The 24488-nt window shown below is 36.0% G+C and overlaps 1 protein-coding gene across 5 annotated transcripts in view; it reads left to right on the top strand.

Annotated features, from left to right (window-relative positions):
* TNFRSF19 (TNF receptor superfamily member 19) overlaps positions 1-24488 on the top strand; it is a 62362-nt gene that overhangs the window by 18455 nt on the left and 19419 nt on the right. For 4 of the 5 annotated variants that reach the window (XM_076328087.1, XM_076328088.1, XM_076328089.1 and 1 more), the window contains 2 exons: positions 6855-7033; positions 10320-10405. In XM_076328087.1, the coding sequence (XP_076184202.1) occupies positions 6855-7033; positions 10320-10405 (265 nt within the window). Of the gene's footprint in view, positions 1-5800; positions 5854-6854; positions 7034-10319; positions 10406-24488 lie in introns of those variants that run through there. The other variant, XM_076328092.1, reaches the window with a different exon arrangement.

Genomic DNA, 24488 nt, shown 5'->3' with positions numbered 1-24488 from the left:
AAACTAATACTTTGTTACCTAATTGTGATATCTGTTTGTTTGTTTGTTTTAAACTTCAATGGGATTTTATTGTGGACTTATAAAACCCAGTTAAGTCAACAGTGATTAGTTGTCCCTACACTTACGGGAAGACACAGTGACACCTGAAGATCAGACTTGAGATTCTTAACACAGGCTGCACGGGTCACTTAAGGTATCGTTAAAGCCTAATCTAATCAGGTCCTGTGTGACAATCCAGTCTGTTTCCATGTCGCCAAATACACTCAGATGTACCACAGACTTGCATCAACAGTATGGATAAATGTGCAGGGCAAAATACCACCTGTACAGAGTGGGTGTATATACACACATATATACACTCTGTGTGTGTGTGTGTATACACTTATTTTTACAAGTATTAACTTGAGTTATTTATATGAGCTTTGTTGCTATACTGTGTGAGCATTTCATAATACCTAAGTTAGGGAAATGCTGTTGCCTTTTCTTAATTTATACTTGAGACACTAGCACAGAAATCAACTTGCCCATGGTAATGCAGGAAGTTTTTGGTGGAACAGAGGAGACAGAGGCCACAGAGTGGAGCAAGAGGATGGAGGCTCTCTCTTCACAAGGCGCCACATGGACGAGACAAGGGGCAGTGGGCACAAGTTGTACTGGGAGAGAGGTTTTATTTCTATATAAGAAAGAAATTTTTTTACAGTGAGAACAATCATTCACTGGAACAACCTCCCCAGGAACGTAGTAGAGTCCCCATCACTGGAGGTTTTTAGGAAGCAATTGAACAGGTTACTAGATCACCTCATCTCGGCTCCCTGTCCCATGAAAGGTTGGACCAGATGTTCTTTCAAGGTTCCTTCCAACCTGAGCTGTTCTGTGATTCTATGATGAGTGTTTAATTTTAGTTGCAAACTAGTGCTCAATCTATTGGATTGACCTTTCTGTCTGCATAGATAAGCAACTTCAGACACCCTTTACAGCATGAAACAAAAAAAGCGACAAAAAAACCCAGCCTTATTTCACGTAACTAGTTCCAAATCGAGACTATTCTTTTCAGCTTTTGCTGTCGCAGTTTAGTGGGGCTCTCTTTTTCAAGAATGTTTTTAATGTAATTCTTTCTACCTTAAAATAAGAAAAAATAGTACACCCTCAACTTTTCCTTTGACTCCCTATCAACTGTTCTAACAGCAGCACTGCAGATGTCGCATTAACTTTGAACTAAAATCCATTGATCACTTACGTTGATTGTATTTTTTTATAAAGTACTTTTAACATATTGCCATCATAAGAAAGCCAGCTTTGTTATTGTATCAACAATTTAGCATTGATGGGGAAGGGAGTGAAAGCTTCTTTGCCTGTTTGCTTCTATTTGTTCATTTAAAAAAAAAAAATCTATAGGGCTTGTTCTCATAAACATGTGTCCTTGGTAATGTTTGTGAAGCCTTTGAACGACTGCAATAGCTTGCTTTTGAGTGTGTGGGTATTTTGTTTGGGGTTGTTTTTTGTCTGGTTTTGTTTGTTGGGGTTTTTTTTAGCTGTGCTTTCTTCTGGGGTTGGAGACTAAAATGATTGTATCGATTCAGAAGGAAGGGTTTGCTTCATGTGGCTCAGCATTATTTCATTTCTCATTCTTTTAGTAGGAAACAAAGCATCACATAGTTAAGCAAATGGTTTAATATCTTTCATTCTTTAAGTGACTTCAACTTGCCAATGCCTGAATAGTCATTGGTGTGGCTTGATAGTAAAGTGTTTCTGTATAAATCAAACCTTATATATGATCCAAATTTGTATAAATCAAACCTTATATATGATTCAAATTTATATAAATCACAATGCAGAAAAAATAAACTGGGATAGTTTGGGTTTCAGCCTTTTCCTGAAAATGTTCCACTACAGAAATGAGAGTCCTTCCAGTCCTTTTACCATAATTTGCTTTTTTTAAAAAAATTCTATAACTCTCTATAGCTTCCATGTTTGGTTATTTTTTATTTATATATGAAAAAGCAATCCATATCTCAGCCTCATCAAGCTTATATTACAACTCAGAAGTTTAACTGCAATTCTAGATTGTTTTGTCAACAGATCACATCTGAGGCTGGAGTTCAGAAACATTGAAATGACAGTTTGGGCAGTAGTAAGTTCTTTCCACAGTGCCCTACCTGTGCAGTTATGCTGACACAGTAGATTTTTAGGGTGTACTATGGAACATATCACTGAACTGATCACTTTTAACCTGCATCAGTCCTGTGGTCAGATTTACAGCTCAGCCTCATAATCAGTTGTATCAGTACAGTTGCGGACAATGTATGACAAGGAAGAAAAAGCAGAGATGAAAGGGAGAGAGTGCCTTAAGCCAGCATTGCCACCAAATACGTGATGATAAATACTGTCACCAAGAGCCTGCTGCTGCACAGAGAGCCTGTGGGACAGAGGCAGCTTGATGGTTGCTAAGGCAGGGCTACGTATCATAGGTTGCTTCCTTGCACCAGGTGTATGATGAAGGAAAAGGAGACCTGCATCTTGACTCAAAAAAGGAATTGTGAATTAAACAGGAAGGTACTCTTTGAAGCTACTTCTGAAGGTAACAGTCCTCATACAGAACGTGAAAGGTGGCGTGCTATGTCTGACATGTTGTCCCAGTGAAGTTACTGAGAGCAGCTGCTGCCATGTTTAGCAGTCACTGTAACTTTTCAAAGCAAGAGAGCTGCTTGTGAGGAAGCCTGCCATATCTCAGCACAGGAGGGGCTAACGTGTTTCTGGGTCAGTGTCCTGGAAGCTGGAGCAGCTGCATGTAGGCAGGTCGAGTCTTACTCACTGAGCATGAAACTTTTCTGACACTAACTTTGCACTTCGCCGCAGCAGCTAAATCTGACAGGTTTGCAGCACTCTGTTGCAGCCTGTCCTGCTCAGAGACTTCTGCTGATAGATACGGCTGATTATTGGATTCTAGATGAGGCTGATCCACAGCCTAAGGTACTTTTGGAAGCTAAAACTGTGTGCTATTTAGCAATGCCATACACTCAAAGGTATTACTAAAAACTTCATTTCCCAGCACCAGTATAGTGCTGCAACCTGTTATATGACCTGACATTGATTAAGAGTGTCTTAATGACTGGAAGGCTTTTTCTTGAATACCCAAATATTCTTGTAATCATCATGGCCTAAGTGGAACTTCTCTGTGCTGTACTGTCTAGGGACTTACATAGGTTGTGGATAATCAGTGGAACTAGAATAAAATTCTAAAATGTACTTGCAGATTATGATCTTAATAATGCCTGAAAATATTTTTTTTAAATAAAATTTGAGGTTATTTTAATTGAAAGAATGTTTAAAATCTAGTTTACTGTTCATTTACTTTCTGCATTGCATTCAACTTTTAGGGAAAACCATACCACTGAACTCCGTTACCCTTTATAGTCTGCTACATTTTAGGTCGTTCTGTCTGAATCAGTGTTTGGGTAGTATATACTGAAAGACAATGTTAACGCTGCCAAGGTAGTACTTTAAGAGGTGTCTGTATTATTGTATGCTTTTAATATTTTTAGCTTGAAACTAAGTTACGAGTTTAGTTAACTAGTTTGCTACAGATTCCTAGGTGAAAGCTGTATAAATATCCAGAAAATAGAAGTGCATTTGAATTTTGAGGATTTTTTTCAAATTAATTTTAATGCAGTTTTCTAAATTAGTGTTTGGGTTTTCATGGCTTGTACTGTGTATCATTTGAGAGAGAAATTTTTCATTAATGTTACCTGGTACCATTGATGGTAGCATTGAAAAGGGGAAGTGGAAAGGGAAGGGTGGGTTAAGCGTTCTTCACAGTACACTTCACAATAGGAGAAATAAATATAGCGTATATTTACCTGCTCTTTTTTTTTTTCCTGGCACAAAAATAAAATTTTTTTTTTTTTAAAATCTAGCTAATTGAGGTTACAAGTTTTATTTCTCTTTTCTGCAGTCCTGAGGTGAACTGCCACAGGAGATGAGCACTCTTTTAAAAATATGAGTGGGAGGATAGAAGGGATGAGGGGAGTTGTGAATTACTGAGATCTCATCAGCCATATAACTTGGCAACTTTGTAAATAGAGCGCTAAGAAAACTGGTGCACATCAGTGTTGCACATGTAGTGATAAAAGATGAACAGTCAATTGCTTGTATCTTTGCTGGACTGCTGAATTATAAAGTCCAAGATTTCAAAGGATTTGAATCCATCATCTAAATCATATCCTTCAGTTTTGGGAATGTGGTTAATTATGAGTACAGATGTTTGAAGTTCTGCCTGGTTTACAAGCTTAAATATTTATTTGCACCTGCTAGGCTGTTAACTACCTCAAATATTGTGTGAACATAAAAAGCACATACGTAAAGTTGTAGTTGTTATGGATTATATCTGCAGAATTCCTGTCAAGGACTTAGAAGCCATCCTTGAAAAGACTGGAGACTGTAAATTCCTTGGGCAGAAGATTTCTTTATATTGCATCCACCGTTTTTACAGCTTTAAAGTAAACCATTCCACATTACCAAGGACCACTAAGATGTGTCCATACATCCAACTATAGCAAAGCAGATCTGATAGAGCTAGAAACAACTTACTCAAGCTTTGGTAGTTTGGGCCAGTGAGTTGAAGGCATTTAATTCTAACTTTATTTCCTGGTGTTTGCTTGTTTTTGATCAGAAACTTCAAAGGTAGTCTGGAAAGAAAAACTTATAATTAAGTTAATTTAAGCCTTATATTTGAAAGTTTACTAGGACTTGGGGAGGCACTGATTCCAAGTGATTTATCAAAAGGTCCGAATATACATGGTTTGACTGAGCTATATAATATATCCTATAATGCTACTATTTGGATGTTCTAAATAGAAAGAGTAAAGAGTAGGTATTTAGAAAGAATGTGTTAAGGAATAATGAGATTCAATGAAAAAGTTTATTTAGACTTAGGAAGAGCAAAATCTCCTAACAGAAGTTAGTCTGTTTCCAGTCCCCAGTGGTAATCATGTAGCTTTGTATACAGTCTTACAATTGCATAAATGAAATTGAGTGTAAAACTGAACACAGTAAGATATTTTTAGGTAACATAAAATAGAACTGCTAGAACCTCCATTGTTTTGGCATCGATTCCTAGCAGAAACTGGTAGGTTTGAAATAAAATGGTAGAAAATGTTCTATGGCTGAAGTAAATTTAAAAAAAAAAAAAGAAGTATTTTTATCGCCTTTTGCCTACCAGCTTTATCAGGGTCAGTATCTCACAGGAGAAGTGCTGTACAGTGTATGAAACTGTAGTATGCTTTTTTTTTGGTTACCAACTACAGTGATTTGTCTGCCTGCTTAATCTGTATAATACTCAATAGTAAGAAACTACATTTCAGCTAAAAAACAGCAAAAATTAAAACTTATTTTTTTAATTCCTGGGTCTAGAGACAGAGGAAGAAGGCTATTTTTAGTGTCCATTTGTAGTTACTTTCTTAGAATTGTTAGTTTTCTGTGTACTTGAGTGCTTGCTCTTTTTCAGAGGACAGTGAAGATATTCTTAACAAAAAAGAAAATTGAAAATTCTTAGAATGTCCAGTAAAATGCATCTGAAGTTGTTTATTGTTATTTTATCATCCTGAGTGCATTTGTAAGGTTCAAAGCTTTTTACTGCAGCAGATTTGCTTAGGTAGGTGACTTTGGAAAAAGTTATTTATATGCATCGAACATGCATGTGTTGTGGAGGAAACTGGTGGAGACCTTCCCTTAAGTTGCCCCAGTTGAAGATTTCCTGCAGTTTTCCCGCTGGGAAGATGCCCTATTCTTCCACTGAGACCACATACTGGAGAAGGAGGTCCCCACATTGTGCCTTTCCCACCTACTCCCTTCCCAGTAAGTCTTTTCCAGCAGTTCATTGTATTCCTCTTGCCATTTTGCTGTGTGTCACTAATGCATCAAATCTAACTCCAAAGTACTGCAAAAAAAATTAATAGGATATTCAGATGAGAAAAGGGAATAGCAACTCTTAGTAACTTGATAACTCTAAGAAATAGTGACATGAAATAGATTGATAGTTCTTGATAATCAGTTGGTAGAATTCAGTCCCCAAACTATTAGATATTGTTGGGTAAAGTGTTTCTCTTTGCAGCCTGTCAGTTGTATTAGGTGTCCTTTTCAAATGAATGGAAATAATTTCTTTAAATAGCTAAATTTGGGATAAATAACCAACCATAACTATATTCCTTGTATAGTAAAATATTGTGCCTCCCTGTGATCTGCAGAGCTATTAAACTTTTCCAACAGTTTAAGAACTGTTAGAACTGGAGTGGGTTGAGTTTCTGAAATTCTTAGTGGCTAAGCAACGTTTCATGCCTAGCTGATGGTCATTAACCAGCTCTGTTTTAGTTGGTAACAGAAATTCTAAGCCTTTGAAGATCAGTGCACTCTCTTCGGCAATTAACTTTGTTCACCTTAGCTATGAACCTTAATATCAAAGTGCTTCTTTGCTGTTTTTGTAACTGAGTAAGTGCCTTTATACTTCACTTGTCCCAGTTTCTGCACTTTCACATGACTGACCTAATTAAAAAACAGACAGCTCAATAATTCTACCATAAGCTAGTAATAATGAAACTGTGGGAGTCCTTGAAGCCCTTTATCATTCAAATACACAGTGGTTTCATGAATAAAGTGGATGACTAAGTATTACTTATAGAAGTAAGGGAGATTATTAGCAGTGGAAGACACATTTGAACTTGCTGAAAGGATGGCTTTTGTCTCTAGAAAGACCTACTCTCAGTAATAATTACACTAGGTCTTCATTTTATCCCGGCATTCTCTTCTTGTTCATGCTTTCAGTGACTGAATAGCTTGCTATTGCTTGTTAATCCCTACAGGAATGCGGCTTTGGATATGGGGAGGATGCACAGTGCATGACATGCAGGCCAAACAGATTCAAGGAAGACTGGGGCTTTCAGAAGTGCAAGCCTTGTCTGGATTGTGCACTAGTTAACCGTTTTCAGAAGGCCAACTGTTCTGCCACCAGCAATGCACTGTGTGGAGACTGTTTACCAGGGTAAGTCCATTTCTGAAGATGAGACTCGAACAAATTCAAAACCAATTTGCATTAACATTGCTTGCTCATGTTTTCTGGGTAAATGTATCCTTTATGTAAGTATGAAGGTCCTAGGTTCTAATCTTGGCCTTGCCAATGATTTACTGTATGATCTGAGCACATATTAAGACTGCAATTCTGAAATTATTTCATCTATAAAAACGGTTTGATAATTACCTACCTGATCTATGAGAGTAATGTCTATGCAGTGCCTGAGCAAAATACTTCGAAATAGAGAGTTATTGGTGACTTACTTCATTGTTAAAAAGAATTAAACATTTGGAAACATACACAGTTACCTTCTTGGAGACTGATCACTTTATTTGCTTGCTTTTTTCCCCTCCTTAGGTCAATGCCTAATAATTCTCATACACATAACATTCTTAGGTCAAAAGTAGTGGCTGTGGTTTATGCTCCTGAATTTCCTTCATCATGTTGGTAAATTCATAGAGCATGATCCTGGCTGAAAATCATAAATGGATCTGAAAGAATTGTTTTGGAACAAATTATAACAGTGTGGAGACTCACTGAAACTGCTGTTATAAATCAAAACCTGTGCTTAGTTTGTTGTCCAGTCATCCCAGATCTCTGTTGCTAATCTTCTGTTTGTAGTATTAAGTGTTAAGATCTCCAAAAGGCTATTCTTTACATTGCGGCCAAGTTCTGCTGTTATAAATACCTGCCATGAATTTGTTAAAAGGCATTTCTGATGCTTTTTTGAATTATGGATTGGTAGTTTAATTGATAGGATTAGGTTATGAGAACTGATCTGCAGTTGTAACAGCCTTTATATTTTCAGGGTATGTATTTCAGAGATACTTAAATGTTCATATATTTGTTTCCTGTATGTTTCTCAGTTATTTTATTTATTTTTATATACTTTTTTTTATAATACCAGCTATCAAATACCTGAACACTGTCGAAGCTCCTACAGTTATTCCTCTCAAGCTGGAAGTGAGGTCTTTTCATTTAAAAACACTTAGTAAAGCTTTGGTAACTAATGTTAGTTTAAGTCACGGTATAAGAAGGTGCAGCCCCAGGCATTAGATGTTACTCACAACCACTTTTGATACTACCTGCAGCCACATGGTGGACTGATTTATACTCTCATTACATATTAATATATATGTATTGTAGGGCTTATTTGGCTGTCAGCAGGGAGATAATTTTCTTCTTGTGGTGTAAACAATGTAAGCTAAATTTTGGAAGATGAGAAAGGAACAAAAAAGAAGCCAGAATAAAACATGAATTAAGAGTAAATCTTAACTGGGGGACTTGGGAATGCTTCTTAGTATTCTGGTCTAGAATGTATTCTAGATATGTGTGTTGAGTATGTGTTAAAATGAGAGCTGTTGCCACAACCTGCTTTTACTGGCAGCAAAGCTGGAAACATGAGGAGGGAGGGAGTCATTGGTAGGGGAGTCACAGATCATCTGGTCTGGACGTTTTGGGGAGCAGAACTGTAGAACATGCCACCACTCATACCTGTCCATCAGTTTAGATGCTGCCTAAGCGAATGGAGGATATAGCTAGCCAAACCAAATGGTTTAGCTAATGTTTAACCTCTCAGCAATCATATTTATTTCTGTTTTGCATGGGTTTCCAACATGCCGTTCCCTATTGTTCAGCTTCAAAACACTACAGTGAGCATGTCAGCTAAAACCAAATATTAACACATTTCATTCAGAGTAAATGATCACAGTGGCCCCTTCAGTCTTACAGCCTATGAAGCTGTTTCTGTTCACATTGTTAAAGCACAAGTTTCCTGAGCAGTTGGAAAGCTGTTTGCTTTAGCTGATACAGTCTTCATACCTTAATAGCATTTGCAGTGTTAATAATTTAACATCAGTAGAGTTAGTACTACTCTACCACTACCACCACAGAAAACACTTAATTCACGTACTCATCTTGAACAGACCACAGCTGTTGATTGTAGCTTAGTACTAATGACTGGTTGAAAGACAGGTAGACTTACTTTATTAGGGAGCTGTCATAGATAAGTTCTTTAGAGGATGTCATACTCTCATACAAATTTGAAATATAACACTCAAGTTCTGTGTTTTTATTTGGTACTACTCTTGTTCCCTGGTTTAGGAATGTAGGCTTCTGCCTGTCACTGTAGTCAGTAAGCTCTCCAAACATAAACTCAATAGTAAAGTTCTTGAAGGGTCTTTAGAATAAAATGTCTCCTTGGGTATGACAGCTTTTTTTTTTTTTAATGTTTTTGCATTAATGTCCTTAGGAATGAGTAGCTGGCTGATTAGTTTGGATTAGAGTTTTATTTTATTGTTCACCTGTTACTGCTTGTGGCCTCCCATTGCTATTACTTATCTAAACCATCTGACCGATGCTTCTGTTTGCAATATCCATTTTTTCATACCTTGAAATGCTTGCTATCTAGAATTTTTAAAGTATACATTTAAATGAGAATATAAAAACAAAGTGGAGAATTGGATAATGTAGATTGGGACTCATGTGGGCACTTCATTAATTTGCATGCACGTTGTGATTTTGGTTGGTAGTGAAGATCTTCCTGGAGGAGAAGGAAGGGTCAGAGAGGGATTATTGGTTTGTTATAATGTAATTCTGAAAAGCCATTTTTACTGTTTTGCTGTTCTACAAAACAATCAGAATAATCTTATTTTCTGAAGATTTTGTCACACAGCATGTTAGAATTTTTGTGTTTTGGGATGCCCTTCTGTACAAGTACATAAATGAACCAATTTATGAGTGATTTTTTTCCTTCTCTGAGCTAGAGGATATCTTGGGGATTTTAACTAGAAAGCATTGATGTCTGGTCCACTATATACTGTTAGTGGTGATAATTACCTTGTTTCTTTTAGGAGAGTTATGTAGTTTGATCAGTTCACTTTTATTTTTTAAATGTATAAATAAGCTTGCATAATGTAAGTTCATCATACTTGTCTTGTATGTTGTGATCTATTGATCAGGATATTGATTTCTGTCTGAAATCTCCAGGATTGTTTATTTCTTATGTGACTATAAGATTATAGTGACTATGCATTTGGACTAACAGATTTAGAATTTTTCCTCAATTTACTTTAGATCTACTGCTGTACTGTTAATTAATATCTAAAGTACTTTTGTTTACTTTTATTTTTTTCTATTTCCTGATAGTTTACATTGGGACACAGATTGACAAAAGTTTGCAGTTACACAGGATTTTGTTAAAACACCTGACAAATTTTGTGAGGAAAAATAGTTTTTTCATTCCTTTATCTTCTAGATTTTATAGGAAGACTAAGCTTGGAGGCTTTCAAGACATGGAGTGTGTTCCTTGTGGTGATCCTCCTCCTCCCTATGAGCCTCACTGTAAGTGCTCTTTTCCTCCTGTTGGAGTGGGATTAACTGTTTTGCTTTAGAATGTTTTCTGTTTTAACTTGAAAGCTTGGCAAAAAATGACAGTCACAGTTATGAAGAATTCTTTTAAAGACTCATTTTCTTGTTAGTAAATGATTTTGTTAATACACTTCAGCAGGTCCAGCACTACCATTGCAAAGTTCCCTCATGTGACCAGTCACTTGAGGATAAACATTCCTGTCATACCACGTGATGGGGGAGTCTTGAGTCCACTTCCGATGATGTCATATTAATTTTAATTTCTGTTTTGTGTTAATGCCAAAAGAAAGGCAGCCTTCTAGACCCTCTGCCTACTATCAGGTAGGCCTCAGTGAGTATGAATTCTTTCCTGACACCCAAAAGGGGTAATTTGTTGATACCTTTAAAAATAACTTTTGTACTAAGGTGACAAGTGAGAGAGAACAATATAAACAAATATCTTCATAGTACTATATACATTAAGAAGGACATGAGTAATCAGTTTCTCTCTTTGTTTTTGGCCAATGAGAGGATTAGAATCTCTTTAATAGGAGAGAACCTCTTTATTCTGCAACAGAAGCCTTTTTACTACTTCTTGCAAGACTACTGATGGTCTACATCACATCAAGTTTTTAATTCAATAAAAGGAGTGAATTATTCTTGTTGCATTTATTGCTATCTACTTTATAATATGAAAAATAAAATTGATTCAACATAATCTTATGGAAAACCTTGGGTTTACTTGTTTGTTTCTGTGACTGTGAAGTTATGTTTTGGGAGTTTTTTTCCCCCCTATTCCAAACAGAAACAATTGTTTATAGAAAGAATGAATTGTCAAGTTTCTGAAATGCTTCATCCTACTTTAATAAGGACACACTGTTTCTTATAAACATGCTTTCTTTTTTATTTGTGCTAAATTAAAATATAACCAAGTATATGCTATTATGTGTTAAAATCATACTTTTAAATAGTTTTATATTGTATTAAATTTAATGAAATAAGCATTTCATATATTGCTTAGGTAGTCATTTTTCAAATGAGCCAAACTTCCTTGGTTTGCTTCCATTCTAGTTTTAGTGCCCTTTGGGGAATAAACTTACAAAACCAGGTACTCAGACAGTATCTTTAATAGTAGAAGTTTTTATAAATGTGGCTTCTTGTGCATTTCTCTTACTGTTTGAGAGAATTTAATTCTATCCCTCTAAATCAGAATAATTTTTATTAAAGATTGCAACATTGAAAACTAGTAAATCAGATTTCTATAAAAAGAATAAGTCAAATAAGTTACAATGTTTGCAGCAGTAACTCTTGCCCATGTATAACATAAGCCTAGAATGTAAATTCAAAAATTTTCAACTATTTTTGTAGTGCAGACAATGTAATATCTTAAAAGCGTTTAGAGAAAGTATGTTCTTCATAGCACATGCTCTGGGGTTTAATGCTAAGAATGAAATGCTGATCTTGACTTACTAGAGCAAATCACTTCAAATTCAATGGGTTCAAACTCTGTCTAGAAACACCTTCTGCAACTCAGACAGGCAATTGCATATGTACATTTATTTTCATTTCCCCTAATTGATTCAATTAAGTATTATCCCCTTCATTTGTTTTTACTCTCTTTTTATCTACAAAAAAAGAAAGTAAGTGAAATCCAAGGTGCAACATTATTATTCTGATCTAGGATCTCTAACTCATAAATTAATTTTATGCAATTTTTCCTTTTTTCTTGTTTGTTCCCTTCTCCTAAGAAAGCATGCTATTCAAATATGAATTCTGTTCTCTGGCACAATTGAAGACAGGGAAGAAGAAGAAATTACCTCCCCTATCTTTCTGCTTTGATTGTAGTTAGTGACTCATGCGTATTTTCATCTTTCCAAAATCACAAATTTTGATTTTTAAAAGACAGTGGAAGAATGGTTACCAAGTCTTCTGAAATAACTCAGAATTGTTTAGTTTACAGTGATTTGGCTTTTGTAATTAAGTTTAAGCTTGGAACCTAAATTGAACCGTTAGGAAGCTACTACTAATTTTAAGTGGGCAACAGACAAACTCATGGAGAAGAGCATTTCCTCTGGCACAAGATGCAATGGTAAATCCAGATTAGGGAACAGAAAAAAGTCTCTAATCTCATGGCTGTAACAAAGCCTTTGACTAAATAACAGAAGTGTTAAAAATTGCTTGGTTTTCATATTTCTGGTGGCAAGTTGTGAGAACTGGCAAGTATTTCTAGCTTTTACAGAAGCAATACTAAAAAGTTTGAAATCATGAAAATGTTTTTTATTTACATACTAACCAACCATTAAAATCCTAAATAATGAAATCCTACCATGAAGTACAATTTACCGTATGTCACTCTGGTTTTCAGAATGCTTTTGTTTGGAATTTGTATATTGGTTCTTCAGGTCTCTAACATAAGCTGTCTCAGTTTAGAAGAGTGTACGTGCCTGCCTCAGAGCAGCCTAGGAAGTTATTCCTATGATAGTAGGTAAATGAACTGAAATCTGTTTGAGTTTATGTCCACCTTAACACAAATAGGTGGAAATATCTCAGTTTTAAGACTTAAGTCAAAAACACGATTCTACAAGGAAGTATAAATAACTGTGTGTGAAAGCAAGCTTTTTCCACCTAATGCTGAAAATGTTTGCTGTTTATTTCAATAATGAATATATTTTCATAGTTAAGATGTTTAAGACTGCATTACTTGAAGTTAAATGGAGACAGACCATTAGGTGTAAGGGGCAAGTTCTCGATTAGAGGACTAAGTTCTAACTCTCTGCCTTTCTTATCCTTCTGTCTTTCCACTGTGAAACAGAAAGTCAAATATTAGTGCAGCTAACTCTTATATTACAGATGAAAAGGAAAAGTTTAAATGTCCTGTTTCAATGAATTAATTGTCCTGTGAGGTGTGTGGCAATCTTTTGTTTGCTTAAGAACATTACTATAAGGGCACAAAGGCTCACAGCCCCCTACGTGGACTAAAGGCTCATGTTAAAGCTGAGACATGGATGAAGTTCTTTCAGCAGTAGTAGCAGTTGATTATTACCTGGTTAGCTATAAATCTAAATACTTGCTTTTATCTTCTTTCTTTCTGTAGACATTTTAAAACAGATCTGGTTTAAATATTTACTCATGAAAAAATGAGTTTGTGAATTGCTAGAGGCAAAGTTGAAAGGATTCTGTAATGAACAAGTAAAGAGAGTTTTAGAGGCCAGGAGAATTGCTATCACCTTTGTGTAAACTTTAAAGGGGACACAATGATTTATGTGTGTTTTTAGGATGTCAGAAAATTAAATACACAATGATATAGTTATATTTTAATTTGCTTAGTTGGGGTAAATAAACTGTAAATACCAATCCTATGTATAGGGTCAACATCTAAACATTAGATTAGAAATGAAAGCATGTTTTTAAAATTACTATTTATGTTCACTTTGTAAACTGAAGACATTTTTCTTACCTGAAGACATTTTTTTTTCTCAACTGAATGACAGAAAAGGAGTCCTTTTGAACTGGGAATTAAAGTGAAAACCCTACCAATCAAAGACATAATTTCTGAAATGGAAGGTAGCATAGACTGTCCCAAACTGGTATCTGTTCAACAGCAAAACAGTGATGTAGGTACGGTCCAATGATTCTTTTTTCTCAGCACCAATTTAGGCTTGCAGAGTTCACTCTCCTGTCTGCCTAGGCCAGTGTTGTGCTGCCCCAGTGGTTATGCTTAAACTGTTAATGAAACTCTTCAGTAAGCTAGACTGTGACTCTATCTGTGATATACAAAGAATTAAAATAACTCCCTTCTTAAGGTTATTTTTAAATCTAATGAGTTTGTTAACCCCAAAACACTTGTGGTGGCACAAGTGAAGGAGAGACGCAGGAAAGGCTGGGGTAAGGAGCAGATTTTCCAAAGATACGGTTGCTTTCTTTGAGCAAGCATTATGTTTTCAGCTAGTCTGTCTTAGCAAATAAACAAAAAAACATTAGAAACCATACTCCTTATCTTCTTCTGGTCATAAGAAGATGGCAGATTAAAATTAAAGCAATAGAATTATTTTATCAGCTTGGCTATGTCAGCTATTCCTGCAAGTGGTTCCTGCTGTATTGTTCAATTCAAAATGTAGAACAGCATCAGAGTCACCAGAATCCTTCAGCCTCTGGACAGGCATTCTACTAAGCAGAACCACCTGTGACATTGAACTTTTTTGAGCTGTATTAAAAAAATAGTTCCTAGCACTTCCACGTTACTGTTCATTTCTGGACCAGTCTACAGTCAGTGGTGTTCCCCTGTTACGTGAAAATTCAGTCTAGAATTTGGCTGTACAAACAGTTAAATTGGAATGAATTGTGAGAGTCAAGGAAGAGAGGAAATGAACACCTAGGCGCCAAGAGCACTTTACAGCCAAACCACCACCAAAAGAACAGCCTTGTCCTTTTTTTTTTTTGTAATTATCTGCACTATTATTTTTTAAAAAGTGTTTTTTACACAGTAAAAAATTGCACAGTATGTCCAGCCAAACTCATTCTTCCTTCTCCAGGACTACTTCTGCTTGTCTCATGACATAAAGCAAGGAGCATGGGAAGCTGGGGGGGGGACAGGATGGGTGTGGGATACCATTCTGTGTGGAGCTTGAGAAACTAGCCTCTACACGTTCCAGGAAATAAACGCATTCTTTGCTTCAATGAAGCAGAAATGTTTTGTTGAATAAGTCACAGCAGTGGAAATATCTACAGTTTGATTGTAACATCATGTGAATTTGAAATAAACCTACACTCGGGTCTAAAATTGCTACTTTTTTTGCCGTGAGCCATGTTTTGAGATATTGATTTCAGTGATAGTCGTTTCAAATATAAAGAGTATCTCAAACTAGAAAATAAATAGTTTTTACTAAGATGAGGAGTAAAAGTAAAGACTATGGCTAGTTGAGACAAAATACCTATAGCAGATCATAGTGAAAACATTACATTTTCATGTGAAGCGTCCATATCTTACCTGCTTTAAATTTTGTTGCTTTAAGGAACTTATACCACTTTGGCGACCTTCACTAAGATCGATTGCAAAGCTCCCTTTACAGTTTTCTTCTGTAGATTTTTTTTTTAATTAGTTTGCTTCTATATGTTTACAGAATTGTTTTTCTGAGAATTAAATTGAAGTGTGCTAAACTGCAGCTGAGTCTCACTCTTTAAATCTACAAGGTATGTTGTTTCACTAATGAAAGGTGCTACTTAAGGGATAAAATCTGGTGGTATTTCCTTCTTCCTGGTGTTAAAAGTAGCTAGTACAGGAAAAGTAAGATTTGGTATAAATCTACTTACTTACATTTACAAGATTAGGATCTGTGATTTTGTAAACTTTCCTGTGAGTGTAATGGGTATTTGGAGTATGCAAGGACTGTACTTCAGAACAAAGAAGATAAAAAGCTAGAAATTACAGTCTGCAGGATAATATTGTAGAGTGACAAAACACATGATTAAAAGTAAGGGGGGGGGGGGGCTGGAAGCTTGCTGGCTACATATGTATTCTGTAAAATACTTCTGCTAGTGGTAAAAGAGAAAAATTCCCGCTGTCTCAGCTTTGCTGGAATTTTTTTACATTATTTCATTAAACATAAATATAGCATTTTAACTTGAGAGTAATTTTTGGATGACATTCAATTCCACATTAGTTCCTCTGTTTACGTAGTGGAATTTTAATTTACTCATATCACTTTCTACTTTCTTCTTCTATCAATTTTGAGATTTGAAAGCTGTCAGACTCCAGATAATGTTTTTCCAGCTATTAAGTTTTTCTGTAATTTTATTTGGTTGCTTTATATAGTAAACTTTGTATTACTAATGCAAGGCAGCCTTTGCAGGTAGGCTGTTTAGGTGCATATGAGGCAACTGGCAGCTGAAAGTCTATAACAAGTGAAACCATTCTTAATTATTTGGTTCTATTCCAACATATATGTCCATCTTATTTCACTGTTTTTTCTGATTTGGGGTGTCCTCGCAGCATCTCTCATAATGCTCTTTGCCATGTTGGACACTGTGATAGAAAGCAGCTGGAATATTGTATAAACCTTTCACAAAAGTCATAAGGAGTGACAGCTAATTTAAGTACAGCTAATAGCATCACTAGCTTATAAATATAAGTAGTTTTATTACAGAGACATTAGCTTTCCATTATGTCATAACTGAAATGTACACTTTTGTAAAAATGTAATGTCAGTCTGATATTTTCCATATGTGACCTGATGGTAGAGTAACTTGTCTTGAGGAAGTCTGAAACAAATTTGACTAGGTGTTTCAGAGAGATGAGAACTGCTATACGTCGTACAAAGTTTTATTACAATTTTATTTCTTTCACTCATCGTAGATCAAAGAGTTAACCTAGAAAACCTAAATGTTTTCAATTCCTTGTCCTTGATAATTGTGATGCTTCTGACCCATTGGGGAAAGATTCATGTATGACTTAGAGTCCAACAGCTCCTTTTCTTCCTGTTTTGAATTTGCTTTACATGCTGGGCTCCCCTCCTAAAACAAAAAGTTGCAAACAAAGAGGGGGCAGATTTTTCCTTCTTCTAATAGCAGAGATGTTACCACTAAAATTAGTTACAATAGTTCTGAAACGTTACTTAATGGAGAGGAAATTTAGATTCATTGCATAGTTTAATCATGTTCCAAAACTTTCTCCTTGCCTAGTTCAGAGAATAGGGGTTTTTTCATATGCATTCCCAACTTACTTTCACTAACTCCTGTTGTCTGTACCTCTCATTTCTGTGCCTGTATCTATAGAAGCATTTCATTATGTAACTTGTTATCACTAAATATGTATTATAGTAGACAGAACTGGTCAGAAGTGTTTCCCTCGCTTCTATCCACCATCCACTCTACTCCTCCTCCTCCAAAAAAAAAGTGCGGAGTGTGCCAAAACACAATGGGGGGGGGGGGCGGGGGACCAAAAATAAACCAAAACCCCCAAATTTTCCATAGAAGAAAATTTAGCTTAAAAATTTTGAAATAACATTGCAAGGAGTTGCTAATCCAAACCCAACAGAATTTCTGTGTAGCCAGCCGGACACTTTACCAAGGAATCGAAACTTGGAAGCCAAAGCTCTCAGGGCTTCCAGTCAGTCTAAACTGTTAGACTTTTGTCCATTTTCTTGCACTATGCTTGAATGTTTTGTTCCATGCAGTTTACTTTTTACAGAGGAAAATTTGTTTTATCAGAAAGATAGCTTAGTGCTGCAAAACTGTAGGTGTGAGGGTTCTTCTAATGAATTGATTCACTTACTAGTAAATTCTGTAGAACAGAAGTACTCAGTATAGCATGTCTGCTCTGTTACGAAAGATTTATCATTTGAGTCTATAGTAAAAGGATAGTAACCTCAACAACTTCAGCAATTCTAATGACTGTTTTGAAATTTCCTGATCTTCACTGAAGCTCTTACAATGACAGTAAACAGGGTCACTTATTTTGTGCCTGCTAGTGCAAATCTAACTTGCTAATTTCTTGGCACAGTGAAATTTTATTTCACTAAGTGAGTTTCAAGTAACCCAGTTCAAGCTACAAACTAAAAGAACTAGGCTAGTACTGAATGCTTTAGAAATATGCTTAGTATAGGCAGCATTAGCCTTGTCAAGTATTTAGAAGTACTTAAGGCTTAAATATCCAAATAGGCCCAGGCTCCTGACTCCAAAATTGCATCACCAACTGTCCTGCTTGACAGCTACCTAACTGTGTAAACACTGAAAAGCCCAGGGGACCTACAACCATTCATAGACTATGGTCTCCAGGAGTATTCCACTGATTCTGGGTCCAGGTGGCTTGGACACATTGCAGCTTTAGATTAGGCCAAAAGGATTGTGGTTCACCTGCTTTCCCCTGACTGCCATGGAAGGAAATACATATGCATGGACTGGGCAGGATGCTCTCAATAGGTGCCTAATTGGAGAATACAGACCCCATTCTCTCTCACAGTTGATCCAAGAGGTAATGAATTGGAATTTAAGGAGGCACCTACGAAGTTCTCTGTACTCTTCAGTGGTCGTCCCAAAACATTTGCAACATTCAGTGGCTATGTGCCCAGCTGGCACTGAAACCACCAGGATCTACAAGCTAATCATTCTGTCACCCACCTCTGGAGAATCTGTTCCATGGTCTCTTCTGATGCCAAACTCAGCAGAGCACGTTGGGATATTGGCTGGGAGTCTTTTTCTTGATAACTTCTTTGAGTCCAGAATTCTTTCCTTATCACGCTGACTACCTACCTGTGTGTTGGCTTCTTGTCCTTACTCTTTGATTCTTACATCACAAGTAGGTTCCCACCACAGGTAGGTTCCCAGCATTGTGTATGCAGCCTAGATGGTACAGTGCTTAGCACTGCAGGGCCTGTGCCAATTTGTGATCCTAGTTTCGTGTCTTACCAAATTAATAAGTCTGAATACAGCTCAGTTGTTCTAAGATATCTTAAGATAATGACAGTGTTCATAATTCTCTCATTCTGACTGCAACCACAAGTGATGGTTAAATAACAAATTCTAATTTAATACTCATAGCTTTTTCAAGAAGAGGGGAAAAGCATATCTGCTATCTTTGCTGTTTGGATATGCTGATGAAAGTATACCAATAAGACTATTATTTTATTGAATAGGAATTGTTCAAATAGATAAGAATTTGAGTTGTATTTTTGAAGTAAAGCTTAAGCTGTAAATTAGTGAATTTCCATTTAAATGATTATCTGACTAATCAGCCAAACTTTCCTCCCTACTGCCTGCTTTGTGTGTTTGTGTGAAGTACAGGTGACTAGGTCAGACTTTCTAGTTCAGTTATTCTGCTCTTCAGTCTCAAATAATGGGTAGTCCTCTGTTTTGCTTCTCGCTACCTTTGTATTACTAGATGCGTTGAGACTGACCAGAAAATCCTAGAGGAGGTCTGCTGATAACATCCAATGGAAACTTAAAAAGCTGAAGATGGCTCTGTAAAGACTCTGCAAAGTTTGACAAAAATCAATGCATATCAAAAAAAGGAAGAAAAATGTAAACAGACAAGAAGTTTACCTCTGATCTTTTTTTTTTTTCTTTTTCTCTCCTCCCCCCTCCTCACCCCCCATAAAAAGTATGATCAACAGGAAGGAAAGTATGCCACAGTTTTCCAGAAACTGGTTTATAAGTAATGGGATGAAACTTGGTAATTGTAAATTCACGTGGAGCATCATGAATACGTTCTAAAATACAATTTATAGAATTGAAAAAGTTTTAACGCGCTGCTTCATGCACTATGATGAGTAATCCTCTACATCAGGGAATGGATCTGCACAAAAGAATCATTAAAAGACATTTCTGATATATTAACTGGTTTGGGTTTTGTACCTTTTCAGTCAGAAAAGTATTGTCACTTTTTCTTTACTTGATTGTAATTGTATTTGTACTTCTGTAATGAAAATATTTTCTGAGCAGCTGTAAAAACACAAAATGTCCTTGACATACATATAAATATTTCTGCGGCATATGCAAGATCAAGGTATGGTTCACTAACATAGACTTTGCAGTAGCAGTGCAAAGCCAAACAAAATTTGGATTTAATGCATATTTCGTGGTAGTATTTCTTTCTGGAGGCTCTACAGAAGGATGTGCTTTGAATCCCCCTTTTCTGTGTGTCATTTTTCAAGGAAATTGTTAAACCTTTCCTTTTATTACATATGGTAATTATAGTATGTGATTTTTCTTTTGGCAAAACATGGTTTGTTAGATTGATTTCACACATGTTGCCATAATTACAGCTGTGTGAGATCGATTGTGAAACTTTCTTCTGTATCAAAATGTATAGAAAGTTCCACAGTGAAGAGGGTTTTTTGTATGTGAAATCTGTCTGATTGAGGCGGTACTTAATGGAAGAAGGAAGCCCAAACTGATATACCAACAGTGAAAACCATCCATCTTTCAGTAAATAAACAATATTGTAACCTCACTTTGTCCCAGCAAAAGTAAAGGTTAGGTTTTTTAATGTGTCTGAAAATAATACTCTTTCATTTGATTCAAGGGCAGTCATATATATACACTTTATGCAAAATGCTGTTCATGCTAGTAAGGGATAAATAAGGAGGTAGAATACTCATCTTAACGTGCCAATTAAGACATTTGTACTTTTTAAGGATTGACAGTTTACTGTCTCTCTGATGGTAGAGACTCATGAAGATCACTACTTCAGTTGCTAGCTGATGAATGAAGGAATGCTGTAGCTCTTCCAACAGAGCAAAAATACCAAACCAAAACAACCCTTTCTAGTTCTTTTCTGCTGTTACTTTGTGTAAGCATGTGATGTAATGCAGGTGGGATGCTGCCATAAGGTTTCCTTTTCCAGAATTGATGGGCTTGTCTCCCACCCTTGTGCTGATTGACCCTCACAGACATTCCTGAGGCTATACGAGGCTATCGATAGGAAGTTCTGTCTTGCTGACAGCCAAACATTTCCTGTCATTCTACATCCCTATCATTTAAGTTCTAGATTTATCTGGATTGAGCTGAATTGGGTTTGTTGACTGAACACCTATCGGAGTGTTTGGTGGTTATCATTGAGCACGTGGATCATTTCTTTAATGCCTGCATCGTACTCATCTCTGGATCTGTGAAAGAATTTTCCTTCCTGGTAGTTTAGCATTCTTTGGGGGGGAAACTCCTTTTTCCTTCCTGGCCACTGAAGGCCAGGTTTCAGCGAACAGAGAATTTGTCTTTAATTGTTTTCAACTTACATATTTGAAGCATGCTGAATGTTGCCAGTGGCCCATAGCTGTGACAGTTGTCATTTTTGGCGGCTAAAGTAATTTCAGAATTGTAAATTCAAGTGTTACTGCAAACCTTTTAAGATACATGATAAGATTAGAATTGTGTCTTCTTCAGTTTGGTTTCCTAAGTGAACACAGTATATACAATACTGTTGTCATTTATTATCCCTTTTAAATCCTTTTGACCTTGATGACTAATTTCTATCCATGCTGACAGAGTAACAGAGACCTCAGACAAGAAATTTTCTGATTTTACAAAAACAAGTGATCTAGTAGTGAACAGGGAGCTACATTAGTGTACTTACTGGGAAGGTTGTAGCATAAGCTCCTACCACATTTGTCAACAGCAGAAAATCTACAAAAAGGAAAATAATGTAAAATGAATGGTGATTTCTGGACCTCTTGAAAGTGCTTGTTTATTATGATGGGGGGGACGACAGGAAAATTTGAATACTAGAAGTTTGAAACTTTAAAAAAAATCTACTCTAATATAAAATCTAGAAGATTAGTATTAGCAGTCCCTACTTAGAAAGCTGTTAGCAGTATAAATAGTAAATGATTTTGAGTGAGCAGATGTAATGTAAATGGCTTCCATCATACAAATGGAAATCACAGAATAAATTAGGAATGGAAATGTTTTTCAAAACTACTTGTTTATAACCTCTGAAAATTTAGTATATAAAATACGTATGATCATAATCCAGTAAAGTTGTTAAGTAGATGGTATGAAGTTGAGGTGATATTTGACCAAGCTGAATTGCACTGAAAGGCATTGGCTTTCTAGTTTCAGCATGAGAATTGCACTAATTATGTGTAATCCATTTTTATCTACTAAAGCATGTATTAATGTATCTCGGAGAGAACACAGTATTCCAATGTAAATCTCTTTGAAAATACATTCCTCATTGCTTGCTACAATATGATGGAAAATGTATAGCTTGAAATGAAAATGGAAATGTCAACTTATGATTTTAAAATAAATTGAATCAAATTTCATTTATTTCGTGAATTCACATCACAAGCTCATGCAGCTGTTAATAGGAGTTTACATAAGTGGTGCCCATCTGGCATTCAGAAGGCTATATCGAATCAGTACACAGTAACGTATAGGGCAGATTTCGTATCTTTGTTCTAACTCACAGCTGGCAACCGTATCTACTAATCCCAGTGAAAGCTTCAGTTTGAAATACAAAACTACTTCTGAACTTGCATATCCTTCCCCACAGATGTCTGGAGCCTTGGTGATGTGTTTCTTTTATGATTCCTTTTAAATCAGGGAATGAATTGTTGCATTAAAAGTGAAGTTAGGGATTCATTGCCTGACAATGCAATGAATCCTTAAATATCCATTTTAAGAGCATGTTTTATATAACAAAAGAAAGCTGAGAGTGACCAAAATACTTAGTTTTGCATGGTTTTGTGCAGTAAAAATTCACTGTAGAGACCTGACTTCTTTATTAGGTTAAAAAATTCCTTAGTGTGTAGAATGAAGTTTGTAATTGCAGCATTCACTTCTAGTTCGTTCATCTAAAACATGAGCAAGCAGTTTGCAAGCATATTTAGTTTTGTTTCTTGACACTGTTAGGTACAGTTAGAAAATGAAATTCTCAACTGCGGAGTATGAGAATTTAAATATGTTTTTTCAAGCCAGTTTACCATACTTTTGTTTCTAGTAGTAACTTGTGCAACCTTTCATCTTATGAGTCAATCCTATAATTAGTATCCTTCTTTGCCAGAGGCATGCTGCATGTTTGTTTTAGGTACAGAATGTCTGCAAGAAATTTAACTTAATCATTACTTTTTAATGTAAGAGCTGGTTAGCTCAATTACACTAGATTAAAGTGAACTTGAAATTCCTGAGTTACAGAGAAGGAGCTAATCGTTGACCTGTACTGAATAAGTACTATTTCCTATGGGTTTTTTTTTTTCTCTTATGTGTACTTACTAATGTGGCTAGCCCTTTAGCCCAATCTTGCAGTGGCTATAAGCAATTATCTGTTCGTTGTATGGAGTGGGTTTGCAAGCTTCTTATTTAACTTGGCCATTAGGTTGATCAAAATTATTCCAGCATTGCATACATTAGAGTAAAGCTGCAAAATATTTTTTCAGTTAATTTTTCCTTTATTGTGTTTAGGGGTAATCTGAAAAAATAAGAAGTAGTAGTTACAGCTTTTCAGTAATTTTTTTTTAGATTTTTTTTTTAGACATTTTCTAATTACAGAAGCTTTAGACTATTTTAAATATATGAATTTAATAACATGCTTTTAAGCTATGTTCAGACTGAAAATATTAGTTTAAATTTATCTCTCATAATCATCTAGCTAATTCTGGGAATGGTTGCATTAGCGCCACTTCAACAGCACTGAGTTTTGGTGCCTACGGAATAAATACATGCTGACTGCTATGGCTTTTGGGTACAGAGAGTCCAAGTTGTGACTGACATGTGAGTATAAAATACTGCTAAACAAATGCACAATAGTGTGTTGGGATTTTTTATTCTACTTGGTGCTGGTAGATACTATTGGCTATGTTGCTTGGCTACAAAATACTTGGGCTGTGTTTCTTTTAAACTTCTTGTTTAAAAAAAATACCATAGAAAACAGGGAATCCATCTGGGCTGAAACTTTCCATATTGCCAACTCTCTATTAAGAAAATCATTGTCAAGCAAAAAGCTCTGAAATATCACTCCAGAGGACTGGAATGTGTTGGAAATAGGATAAGATGTTATAGCCTTGAAACAGGAGTTGTGCACTAAGGGCCTTAGCAGTAATGATTCATTATAAACGAACACCTCATGAGCTGGAAACAACCTAATAGAAGAAAGTCCTTATGTTCCTGCTGATCACTTGTATCCTTCCAGTTGTTATCCTCTACTTTGCTCACCTTTAATTTTTTGGGTGGTAGGCCTCACATGTTCTCACTCTTACTGGTTCACTTGTGCTAAAGCAGTGCGCTGCCAGCCTCCTCTTTTACAAAGTTCATAGAGTGACCTCACGTGTTATTTTGGGCAGTGACATGTGCCTTTGAGGTATAGGCTGTGACTGTTTCTTAAAAAGAATAGCTCTTTGTTACAGCTTTCTTAAATAAAGGGTTGTATCCACCAGTTTTAATAAAGTTTCATTTAAGTCCAGTGGTATAATTGTATGTGCATACTACTGAATGTAATTTATAGTTACCATATCTGCGTCTGGAAATTCAGGATGGAATTAATGCACCCTAATTTAGGCATATAAAAGTTAATGCTTAACACTGAAGTTGTCAGCCCAAACTCCCACTAATAATCGGTGGAGAGAATTAGGTACCTCAAGAGTTCAGG

The sequence above is a fragment of the Aptenodytes patagonicus genome, chromosome 1 (assembly GCF_965638725.1).
Source record: "Aptenodytes patagonicus chromosome 1, bAptPat1.pri.cur, whole genome shotgun sequence".
Lineage (NCBI taxonomy): Eukaryota > Metazoa > Chordata > Aves > Sphenisciformes > Spheniscidae > Aptenodytes > Aptenodytes patagonicus.
This window is presented reverse-complemented; position numbering and strand designations above follow the sequence as displayed.